At 39.0% G+C, this 13,079-nt stretch overlaps 1 protein-coding gene across 1 annotated transcript; it reads left to right on the top strand.

Moving 5' to 3' along the window:
• Positions 1 to 7,952: 7,952 nt before the first annotated feature.
• Positions 7,953 to 10,250, top strand: LOC116260024 (protein DMR6-LIKE OXYGENASE 2-like). The gene is made up of 4 exons (XM_031638085.2): positions 7,953 to 8,191; positions 8,307 to 8,554; positions 8,653 to 8,974; positions 9,712 to 10,250. The coding sequence occupies exons 1-4, from the start codon at positions 7,979 to 7,981 to the stop codon at positions 9,952 to 9,954; spliced, it is 1,026 nt and encodes a 341-aa protein (XP_031493945.1). The 5' UTR covers positions 7,953 to 7,978; the 3' UTR covers positions 9,955 to 10,250.
• Positions 10,251 to 13,079: the final 2,829 nt, after the last annotated feature.

Here is a 13,079-nt window from a genome sequence, read left to right as displayed (position 1 = left end):
ATAAAATGAGAATGGATAATAAAATTTAGAGACAAGATAAAATGAAAATAGATAACAAAATTTGGGGACAAGCGAAATACAAAAAATTGAATTATACAAGATAGAACACAATAAAACAAAATAAGAGAAGTGAGGAGATAATTGATACACGAAATAGTAGAGTCATTCAGCAGGACAATGTTGTAGTCGGATAGTAAAATGAATATTTTTTGCACAAGATAGATGACTTTTTTCAAATACGCCACCAGAAAGATAGGAGTTACAACATCTCAACACCAAGGAACTTGAAATTGAGACCATTGGTTTTCCTATTTGATGGAGACCACATGCTCGGTCATGTCAAAGTTTCAGCAGATGTCCTTCTTTATTGTTGTGTTTATTTAAAATACGCCACCAAAAAGATAGGAGTTACAACGTCTAAACACAAAGGAACTTGGCAATTGAGACCATTGGTTTTCTTATGTGATCGAGACCACATACATGCTCGGTCATGTCAAAGTTTCAGGGTCATTGAATGCCAGAAGAATAATTACACGTCTATCCTCATTGAAAACTGAAAAAGCACCATATCATTTCAATTTTAACCTGTGAAGTAACGCCATGCACATTGAAATAACATTATAAGGGAAAAAAATAGAAAGGCCAAACAATTTGATCAAGATGTCTTGCTTTAAGATGCAGTATGCCACCAAAGAAGGGTATTGAAATTATGCCAGTCCAGTGTCTGAGCCCGTACTGTTGGTGTTCTTGAGTAATTGGCAGTGCACACTATCCTAAGTTAGTGGTGGAGGTTTCACTTGAACCAGCAATATTTACATGATATTCTTCTGTGTTTCAGTTTGACGTTTAATCTATCTGGCCCATTCCGTTAGCCAAAATATTCTAATGACGTAAGGCAGAAAATATGGTTTTCAGTTTTCTGTTGTTTTCAGATAAAAGACGAGGAAAACCAGATTTTCAAAGGAAAACTGAGAAGGCAACTAAAAAACTGAGTAGAATAAAATGTATCTGGTTTTAGAGAATCAAAAAGTACGGCTCCTTTTTCTTAATTTTCCCCTGCTTTCCGCATCGTCTTTCTGATCCCCTCTGTCCGGTTCTCCCACCTCCTCCTTCGCCCTCTCCTTTTCTCTCTTGATCCATCAGGCTCCAGTGCCGTACTGGTCTCTCTCTCTTGTGAGAGCGTTAAACAAAACGGATTCTTTTAAACATGTGACATGCCCTTCCATTGCAACATGAATTATTCCATGCCTCTGAACATGCCGCCGAGGAATCCCAAGAAAATAACTTTTTCTTTTCCTAAAAGTATAGATATATGTATGTCGGCGGCGGCATTATAGTGTTCATTGGGCTGCGCGTATTGTGTTTTCATTGTGATAGTTTGGTGTCATGGAAGAGTAAAAATCAAAATGTTGTTTGTTCCAAGTGCAAAAGCAAATATATATATATATATATATAGAACACCTGGTCATGCGAACTGATTTGGAGTCTGGACTAAACCTCTGCTTAATTTGTGAGCTTGGTGAGAATGTTAAACCTATATATGAAGATAATCTCCAAGAACTGGAATATTGCTGTTCAGATTGGAGCCAATCCTGTGTGTTTTACGAAATAATTGAACACATCCAGATATATTTTCATTTTGTGGATGAACAGAATTCAGCCTAAGCTCACGGACATCTTCTAATCGGCCAACTGGGATAGAAAATTTTGAGTAGTTGTATGTTCATGTTCTCTGATTTTAATTTGACATCTTTAGCTATGGTTGAGACACTGCAAAGATCAATATGTCCTAGTCTTCTAGACTCTACATTGGACAATTTGAACAGCAGACTAAGAAATATATGTTGAAGCTTCGCATTATCCCTACCATGGGTCTTACGATCTATCCAATGGGTACTGATTACTGCAGTGAAAAGGATGGAAAAGGGAAACAATGAAAGTACATCCAGAAAGCATGCATGATGAGGGAACAGGCCAAAAGTCATAAACAAATGTCCCAAAAAAGCAAAGACACAAAAGAGTTTTGGTCTTTGTCGACAATTCTGATTTTGCAACCAAGATTTAGTGGATGGATGATGATGAGAATCCCACTAGGGGGAAAGTGCGTTTCAGTAGATAAGAACAAGGACATAAGGCTCTGCACCCTCAGAATTATCGCAATCTCTCTTTCCGTCCTGTTCAGGTGTGGCTGCCACGAAAAGAATTACTTTTAAAATTGAACCAGCGGACAGAAAAGCGCAGTGTGAAAGCTCACATGTGCAACATCTGAAGACACCAATAACAACAGTGACATTCGATGCTCCTCTCATCATTGTTGTTAAGAAACAAATGCTTTCCAACCAAATTAAATACCGAGTGCCGTGCGGTGTCAAGTATCAACTCTGTGGTTATTGGTTCGGCGAATTCCATAAACTTTTGAGTTCCTAGTTCTGATACGTAAGAGCCATACTAAAGTGAGAGCCACTATTAGTCATATACTATTAATTCCAATTTCTAGCCTTTTCATTACATAAACCAATGTCAATTGGGAAATGAATTGAGATTGATCATCAGAAGAAGCGAATTAGTCAATATCCCAAAGAAGACAAACAAAGGGTGGAACAAAACAGATAGTTCACTATAGACAAGTTCAGTTGCACCTCTTTCACGTTACGACATGGACTCACAGAAACTACGTTGATAATGATATTATCTTTTGACGAACAAGATATTGTACAGACGGGTCCCGATTGAAGAACTAGGCATGAGTTGAATGTGATACCTAACAATTCGATTCATGATATTCTTCCAAAAAGTAATCTCATCTATATAACTTTTGTCTTGTGCATGTTCATCTTACTACCAAAGGAATGTGTGGTAGTCTTTTGAAAGGGACATTCTTTTATTATAAATCTTCTTCCTTTTGAAAACTTTTTTTTTTCTTTTAGGAAAGGTTTAATTTAAGTGGATCGGCCATTTGCATTGCCCCTCGTCAAGTATCATGCAGCCGGAAGGTGCTTTTGAAAATTAACGACAGAAAATCTACCACTCCTTTCTCTCTATCATCTCAAGTGTTCATCACGAGAGGGATTGGTGTTTTATTAATGGTAGGGAGCAATACGGGTGTTGCATCGTGTAGAAGCATGACTATGCTTAGAACTTCCCATAACCGATACATCTGATTACTGCCGTGTCTCATTGGTTGTCATTACACTTTTCTTGGTCTCGTCAGAACCATTGCATATATTATCGCTTTCAGCTGTCTAATTTTCATTCAAAGTTAAAGATGCATGCTCATTTCTATAAAGCTTGCTTTTACAATTCCTTTTCTTTTTTTCTGCTTTTCTTTCCTCGAAAGAGAACTGCTTTTGTCCTGCTTTATCGTTTAACTTAGTTGCTGCTTTATATATGTTTTAAGCTATTGTTGTCATTGCATGTGATCTGTTGCATCGGAAATAGGTGATTGTGAAGGTGGGGGCACCCTACATACTTTTCTTCTTAATTATAAAGTTGGGCTCACGACAGCGCCTGGCGAGAGCCGCAAAGAAGTTAGAATTCCTTTTAAAAACTTAAGGGCAGACACGTATACTTAAAACACAGGTTCTTTTTTCCATTTTTTTTATTTTTTCATGCTCAAATAAACTTAAAATAAATTAAATTGTTTTTAAAACTTATAAACTTGAGAAACAGATCGCTGAACGGATATGCATTGAAGTTAGGTATTGCTTGATTTGTTGCACTACAGTGAAGGGGCCTGTATTGGTGTGCAAAAATATAGTTTTTTATAACATCGACTTTGCCTTCTCTTGTCGTCAAAATTCTCCCATGTAATCGTTCAAGAAACATGAAAATACATCGATTTCAAAATGAAAACAAATAGTTGGTGTGCCAAAACCGGATTAGGTTCAACAGAAAAACCGAAATCGATTCAAAATTCTATCAATATGTAAGTTGAAGCATGTGGCTGGTAAAAAGTTACTGCTAGCTTTCTTTTTACCATTTGAGCATAGCAGTAAAGAAGAGAATAATGTTAGGTTTGATAGCCCCTGGACCTTAGATTTGGAGTCGATTTGAGATTAGATCGAAAATCTTAAAAACTGTGGTTATGAAAAACCATGTTTGATGGTTGCCTAGGGTTATCTCTCTCAGACTCTTTTTCTCCCTCTCTCTATCCCTCTTTGGTCACCTCATGCACCCTCCTTTTGGGATCAAGTGGAGCAGAAACTTGCTAATCGCCTTCAGTGTTGGTAAGAAAAACTGCTTTCTCTACCAGATCGTATTACTTTTGCTAAACACTGCCTCGCGTCTGTCCCCCTCCATGCTTTGGCGGTCTTTCGACCTCTTGTGGCTGTTCTGAATATGTTTAATAGAATCATTCGTAATTTCATCTGGGATGGTGATCGGCCTTCAGATCGCCTTACGCGCATGGATATGGTTGTCTTTCCGTGTCTTTTTGGGGGTGCTGGGGTTACCAACCTTAGTCGGGCTTGTGAGTTTTTCCTGTGTTCTTGGTGGTGGCGTCTGGTAACTGAACACTCTCCCATCACCCTATTCATTTGCTCCAAATTTGACATGTCTTCCCGTAGTGTTTGGAGCGGTTCCATCTCTCACATCTCTCCCCCTCACTTTTGGCGCAACCTGCTTTCCACCCTTCCTCTTTTTCTTTTTCTCCGCCTTACTGACCTCCCATCGTTTGCACTCCTTTTCTGGCCTCTTTCACATTCTCGGAGTTTTACTTTTTCTTTTTGCTACCTGGCTTTCTTTGGTTTTTCCGTGGCATCGCTCCTACTCCGACTCCTTTGGTCTCCTGGCCCCCCTTCTCGTGTCATTGCTTTTGTTTGACTTCTTCTTGCTGGCCACATCAACATTTTTAACCACTTACAACGCCTTGACATCAGTTTAGCTAACCAGTGTTTCATCTGTCTCGCCGCGACTGAGTCTTGGGTCCACCTTTTACATATTGTCCTTTCTTCTTTAGTGTCCTTGCCTCTGTCTGGCATTCACTTGTTAGTAGCCTTACAGACTCACATTCCATTCGTCTTCTTTTCCTCTTTCGTCATTTCCCCAACTTAGCTGTTTCCTGGGGTCGTGTTTAGAGGTTGTGGCTCATTTAAGCTTGTTAGCGCATTTGGGAGGAGCGCAACAACATGATCTTAAGGGGCACATTCTCTTCGCCGAAGTGTGTAGCTCGTCTTGTGCAAAGAAATGTTCATTTTGCCATTCAGCTGCGGCGTCGTCCTCTTTCTGCGGCTAGGTGATGTTACCGTTCTGTCCTTCTACTATCTTTTCACCCCTCTTATTTTGTTTTTTTCTGTACATTGTATTGTATATTTCCTCTTTTGCTTTTGTCTTGCGGTTTGTTACTGTAGCTAGGGGACATCTTGTCCCCAAATTTTGATATACATTCCCATTTTATCGGCTCTCTCTCCCCCTCTCTCTTTCTCTCTCGGCAGCAGCTGTGTGCTTCCTGCGGGTGATTTTTTTCCCGCATGGGTATGTGATCCACGAGGGAGGGGGGAGGTTCGTTCTCAAAAACATGTATTTCGAGTCTGTAGATGATTTGAAATCCTTGATTTTGAGATCCAAGGTTTGCTAAGACGTGGATATTGCCATGAAATCTAGTCTTGGATTTCAAATATGAGGCTGGCGTAAGGTAAAAATTTCCTACCATGATATACCATTGAAACGTTTATTGAATACCTTTTTGCTGACCCAATTATACCAATTTCGCATTCATGCACGTATGCACACGTTTATACACTCACAAACACATGCGCACGAAAAATTGTTAAATGCATATCCTAGTAGTGGATGGCATTATCAAGATCCAATTGAAATATTGATCATCAGGACTCGTATAAATCCCGCCTAACTACAAAAACCAAAGGCATTCAAAATTTGCGTTCATCTCTTATCCTAACATTAATCTATATTTAAAAATATAAGCAATTGGACTTAGGTTCAGTATATATTATAAAATTCCTCTTCTCGACAAGGTTATACGATCCAAGTATTAAAATAGAAGGCCTTATGGAGGCAAGCCCACATTGCCCACCCGTCTACCCTCACCGACTTAATTGTGTCAAGCCAGTCGGCACACACATTCACACACAAAAAAGCATGGGCGAGGTATTTTGTGAACTTGTCTTAATCTTTAAGATAGATTCATAACAAACTATTTTCATTGCCAAACGAAAACACAATATGAAAAGAACGAAAACACAATATGAAAAGAACGCGATAGCCCTTTCCAAATTGACCCCAAGTGTTTGATCATGCGACTAATACCTTAACTCGCTTTGTAGTTGACAGTGGTTTAAACTCTAAAAGAGTGCATATGAATAAATAAGACGGGCAACATCAGGACAACAACTTTACTTTCATCATTTTTAAAACCTGCTCACATCTTCACATACAATGATGACATTGCCTTTGCCAACGAAAACCACATCGTATCACTTTCATGTTAGACTTGAAGCTTCAGCAAGGATACACGACCAAATGCCTTACAATTTATTCAATATAAAAATAATATAAAACAATTTAAGTGAATTTAAAAAAAGAAAAATGAAAATCCAACCCTTACCGGGCCTTGTACCAGCTTACTACAACATGTATTAGCCAATGCTGATACATCATGTATGAGTAGTATTAGCAGACCAAATGTCTTGACAGACATAACATAACTTAAAAGTCTAATCATCAATTTGATTTTTATGGAAAATCTAAACGATGTTGATGTATACATATTACTCTGCTTAAACTTCAAAGTACAAGAAAAAGGGAAATAAGTTTGGACCGCTTTGAAATATTTTCGCATCCTAATATATACCAATCAATGCAGGTGTGAGTTTGGTGGTGCCTACTGCCCTGACTTAATCCTGTGTTCGTCATCAGCCTCCTGATTTGAAAATTTGAGCACCAAAATCCAACTTGATGGACAAGAACCGAGAGCAAAATGCAGCGAATCCAGGCTCTAGATAAAAAAATGGAAATGGGAGGAGAAAAAGGCGACAATGGGTCCCGAGAGATGATAGGGCCAGGCTTTACAAGAGCCGTTAGATGCATCACGCTATCCGTCACTTCATCACCTACGTCATTGGCTGTGACGTCAGGATCAAGCCGTCACCCACGTGTTATAGTTTCCACTTTTTTTTTTTGTTTTTTTTTTCCAGTGCCCTGATGTCACAGCTTATTTAATAAAGTTCAGTTTGACAACTTATATCTTGACTTTGTAAAAGTAACTTTATATACCACACGCTCTAAATTACTAATCAAATTTGCTAAATAAGAGTTCACCAAGCTAGTCTGTATATTTAGTCATTTCACTTATTTCATGAGCCCACTATGTAAGTAGCCACCATGTTAATCTTTTAAATGGACTAGCAATTCCCACCTTGTTAATTTGTATTTCAAAATAACCCCTAATTAACTTGGGAAACAAAAAGTTGTCTAATTCAAATTGTTAGTTTATTTTAAATGAGGGTCACGTCTGCTATTAAATGCACTGTTGAATCCCTCTCACAACAATGAATGATACTTTGTGAGTGTTTTATAAATGTAAGCCCGATAAGCATGGTATGAAGCCAAAAGCACAGGCAACTAAATCTCATGTCTCCGGACTCCATGTCTGCCTCTTCCTTTTGTTAGAAATGAAAACTAATAATTTCTAATATGTGGGTTTAAGTAGCGAACATTTTCTTTAGATCAAGCATTTATTTGGGGTTGTTTTAGCTGCCACGGCGAACAGATAATGAATTATTTACAACACCATAGACGACACTCGCTATTTTAAAAGAGGTTTGATAGGAGGGTAAGGGCCACCTTGGCTGCCAAATACGTTAAATAAAAGACAAGTGGTCCAAATCATGTCATTGATTGGACTTCAATCCCGTCTCCCACTAAGAAAAAGACAAAAAAAAGTGCGGAGCTGGCCTATAAATTAGAACCATGGTCTTACATTTCGCCATCAACCAGAAGCTGCCCAGCAATTTCCTCAATGGCGATCCTTGTTGCAGACCTTGTGACCCGTGGAACCAGCTTGGTTCCTTCCCACTTTGTAAGGCCCCTCTCCGATCGCCCCAACCTCAAGGAGGCGGCCGCCGTAGACTCTACTTTCCCTCTTATAGACCTCCAAGGCCTTCATGGCCCCAACAGAGCCCAAGTACTGAACGACGTCCACCAAGCTTCCGTCAACGACGGCTTCTTCCTGGTAATCAACTCTTCCCTTAATTACCTTCTTTCTCGGTTACCAACTTCCCGTTTCAACTAATAACATCACCCTCACCATTCGAGTTCTTCTCCACCGCTGCCGTTCCGACTTGTAGGTTAAGAACCACGGCATCGCGGACAGCGTAATGAACGACATGATGGAGATCTCCCGGCGCTTCTTCCGGCTGCCGGAATCGGAGAGGCTGAAGAGCTATTCCGAGGATCCAACCAAAACGGTAAGGCTGTCCACGAGCTTCAACGTGAAGAAGGAGAAGGTGTCCAATTGGAGAGATTACTTGAGGCTGCACTGCTACCCTCTTGAGGACTATGCGCAACACTGGCCTGCTCAACCTTCCAACTTCAGGTTTGCTTTCTGTCTTCCACTGAAGCGTAACACAGTCATTTGGGTATATTATATCACATGTGAAGCAGATGAAAAGTGTAATTTTGCTACGTGGACAGGAAAATTACCAGTGAGTATTGCACGAAGGTGAGGGAGCTTGCCTTGGCTCTGCTGGAGGCCTTGTCAGAAAGCTTAGGATTGGAGCCTGACTACATGAACAAGGCGCTAGGCAAGCAGGGGCAGCACATGGCTATAAACTATTACCCACCATGCCCCGAGCCCGAGCTCACCTACGGCCTGCCAGGGCACACCGACCCCAACGCGCTCACCGTGCTTTTGCAAGACGATGTTCCTGGACTCCAAGTGCTAAGAGACGGCAAGTGGGTCCAAGTGAATCCCATACCAAAGGCGCTGGTTATTAACATAGGCGACCAAATTCAGGTTGATATATATATATATATATATACGCTACGACGACACCCCTCCACCATTAGATCTATTGCTTCTTATATAATATATACACTTGCCCTTGGCTGATCTTGTCCGCCACTGCAATGAACTTTTTTAATTTCTATATATGCTCATTTTTCTGGTCTCACCAATCCACGTTGTTCACCACAGGACTGCATGTGATCTACAAGCAAGTTAGAAAATCCAAGAATTATTTTCTCTTTTCACATCTAAAATGTTCAAAAATTTTCCGTTGTCCTAATGAACAATTCCAGGCTTGCTTTTTAACAAAATCAGCCACTATGAATCGCGCTGTTGATAATATGCAACTACTTGTATACAGTTTTTACAAACTTAGCATGTGGATATGTCTTTAATTTTCTTATGATCAAGTAGTTGCATATTATAAGATGATTCATGCATGTCAGATTTTCAGCTAGTATCTGGATACATTGTTACTTTTCTTCTGATCAATTGTTTGGGTATTATAAGATGATTTATGCATGTCGGGTTGTAGCTAGAAATTCCGGGGTTGAATATTCTTAGTACGTGAACCGTGTGGCTCACAAATATACCAACACACAATGAGTTTCGAGCAGCGGCTCTATACTATAAGATTCTACATGTAGCTTCTTAATGCCTCCAACTTGAAACTTATGAAGCCTGTCAATCGATCTAGGATGAATGGGAGTGAGAACATACGGGATTTTGACATTTTGTATTTGCAGGTTTTGAGCAATGGGGTGTACAAGAGCGTGTTACACAGAGCAGTGGTGAATACTGATAAAGAGAGAATATCGATCCCCACATTCTACTGCCCGTCACCCGATGCAATCATCCGGCCGGCTGCCCAGTTGGTGGACGACCAGCATCCTCCTCTGTACAGGAGCTACACTTACTCCGAGTTTTATGAGAAGTTTTGGGATCACGGCCTCCAATCACAGAGTTGTGTCGACAATTTTTTGATTTAAACTTTCGCCTTTTTCCCTCTTTCTTTCTGCCGATCAAATGGAAATATGCATTAAACAAAATGGGTGCCGGGCCGTCACTAGCAACCAAGAATATCAAAATGAAAGGCAGAAGAAACAGAAGTGAAGGCTCTTTCTCTCTTTCTCTGCTCACCCTCTGTATACCAAAAAAAAAAAAGAAAAGAAAAAACCAAGCATGTGATTGTGCTGCTGAGATGGTAATACTTTGTTTTCTGTAAATAAATTGGCATCTTGTGTGTTCAATGTAAGTTATCCATATATATATATATAGAGAGAGAGAGAGAAGAATAAATTCCTTAAGAGCACTTTTCGAAGGTCAGATGTTATAGTTAAGGATATTTTTTCCATGGATTTAATGTTGATAGGTTAGTAAATGGGCAAGAAACACTTCCTGCTCTATGTATTTGAAGACATTAGCAAATGCAAATAGTTGCCAAGTGGGATCAACGACCTGCTAAGAGTTTTAGGGTGAGCTGGCTGTTGGCGTCATGCCAAGGAGGATATAGGGCTGTGTTTTAAATATATATATCGGGCCGATTCGAGCTCCCAATGCTTCTCAGGCCAGCCCGCCTCATGAGCTTTTTTTTTTTTTAATCAGGCCAGCCTTTGTGTCAAACGACTAACCCAAGCCCAGCCTATCATGCGTCGTCCCAATGCCCACCCTTATTTAATTAATATTCCTTTAAATTTTCACCAAATAATAACGACCCTTCTTAATTTTTTGATAAAAGAAGAGGCGACGAGATCCCATGTGTTGATGGTGATGAAAATTAAGAAAGCTCGAGGAAAGTCGCTCTTACAAAATTGCTCAGTCGCGTGTATGGTGCACATGAAACTGGGGAAGCCCCATGTAAATAACATGAATACGAATGCTTCCCCAAGTATTACCTGAAACATCATGAATTAAGAAGCTGCAGCTCACAGGGCTATGTGGGATCATCCACGTATTTATGAACCTCAGTTTATATCAAGTTGATGGCGAAAATATCATTTGGCCTTGTCAATAACGTTGCCTATCGGCCTGTCCTACGATCCTCCACATCGGCCACTATTAAAAACTCTATACTCATACGTATCTTCAAAGTTGCTGTCTCTTTGAGTTAGTTTTCAATTAACTTTTGGATAAGAAATTAAAAATTTGAAACCAAATGCACTCGGCGATGCGTATATATAATGAAATGATCCCAAGGACGTTTCACCGAGCGTTAAATATAAAAATTAGATCTTGAATTGATTATATGCATGTTTCGACACGCAACAGTAAATGGAAATTAAAATAATATAAAAAATAAGAAACATAAAAGATATGTGTGCGTGACTGTGTGAATCTAAACAGTAGAGTACACAAAGCAGGATCTGATAAAATTTCAGAGATGATTTTGGTGATTGTCTTGTCTTGTAAGAACTAGATAAAAATCCATAATAATTATATGCAAAAATATTTGATTAGCTATGAAATAATGATCAACAGAAATGGGTGGTAGCGTGGTTCACATTCAAGGGGTTTGAAGAAATAAAGATCAACAGAAATGGGTGGTAGCGTGGTTTGCATTCAAGGGGTTTGAATGTTTGAAACTCGTACCCGTTGATATGTTTCAGCGTCTTAAGTTTACGCAGGTTCCGAAGCAAACCAGAATTTTGGACGTATAAGGACATGGTCTTGGAGGTTTATGCTAAAAAACAGTTTTCCCTTAAAAAAAAGAAAAAAAAATGATCAACAGGAATGAGATCTATATGACTTAACAATAGATAGTCTGATTGATTGCTATGAATATTATAGAAAAAAAAAGTGTCAGATCGACATTGAGTAATTATATTAGAAATGTATATGATTAAAACTAAGGACTACCCTCAACTGCTTTGGTACGGTATCATTAATATAATGTGGCTTATTTTATTCGACCGGACATATTTTTAGTGCAACCGTTCAACAGTTTCTTTTGAGATACGATTCTAAAATAGGAACGCTTTCCACAAAGTGACGTTGTAACGTTACAAGTTTGTTTACCTTTCCTGATGACGTAAAAGCAAACTTTTTTCTGGAGAAATGTAGGTTTTCATAATTCGAAAAGCTACATCTTTTAGAAAAAAAAAAAAAAAGCATCAGCTGTGTATTGTGGAAAGTAATCAGATAAATGCTTCTTTGGGTCAAAACCCCAACGATACCATTCTATGACCAAAGATAAATATTGAACACACACACACACACTATATATATATAAATCTTGTGTTTCTCTAAAGAGGAGAGGCTTCACCTACTGGGTTCCAGTACAGTGCTACATATTTGAGATCCACGGGTCAGGCCACCTATACATTCTTGCGTATTACGAAGAATTACAGAAACAACAACAGTACATAAACAGCATCAACTTTAAGTTATCTTAGTATCCAAACTGAAATTTTTTTACCTGTTCTGATTGAGATCCTTCAAATCGAAGAATATTGGACAGCACAGTAGTACCTCTTTCTACCTGATCTTAGATCGAACCCTGTTCAATGTGATTCTAGAAAAATGTGGATCTTTATTCTCTAGGTTTGGACAGACTTTCATTTTGATCATATCTAAACCTTGGGCACTTTAGCCACTTAGCTAGGTTTTGCTACATGGGCACTGCCATTGTGCATCAGTTTCTCCTTTTTTCTCACATTTTCTAAAACGCTGACAATTGTGCCCAACAAAGTCGTTTTTCTTTTTTCAAAGAATTATAACAAAACTAACGGTACAAAACCCAAAATAAATGACACTTTAGTGTAATATCCATATTTCTATTTTGGCTCTATTATACAAATCTAACGGTACAAATGTGAGTTCCATCTTAGGAACATAATAATCAAAGAACCATCTTTTTCAAACACGTGAATTTGCTTTAATCTTTATGTTGAATACAAATGTTCCATCAATCTGCCTTAATTTTTGACGTTAGATTCATAAAATAGTCATACAATATTCCCTGGTTCCCAACTCCAGGGGAGGGGACGTTGTTTTAAAATCTGGACGCAATATCAATGGCGCATGTTTAGTTCCCTCTCCTCTTGTGGGGATCACAACACAATGAGCTGTAGCGAGGTTCTTCTCATGAAAAAAGGACCCTTGAAGCGGCCACCGT

This window comes from Nymphaea colorata, chromosome 9 (assembly GCF_008831285.2).
Source record: "Nymphaea colorata isolate Beijing-Zhang1983 chromosome 9, ASM883128v2, whole genome shotgun sequence".
Classification (NCBI taxonomy): Eukaryota; Viridiplantae; Streptophyta; class Magnoliopsida; order Nymphaeales; family Nymphaeaceae; genus Nymphaea; species Nymphaea colorata.
Note: the sequence above shows the minus strand (reverse complement) of the source record. Positions and strands in the feature narration are given on the sequence as shown.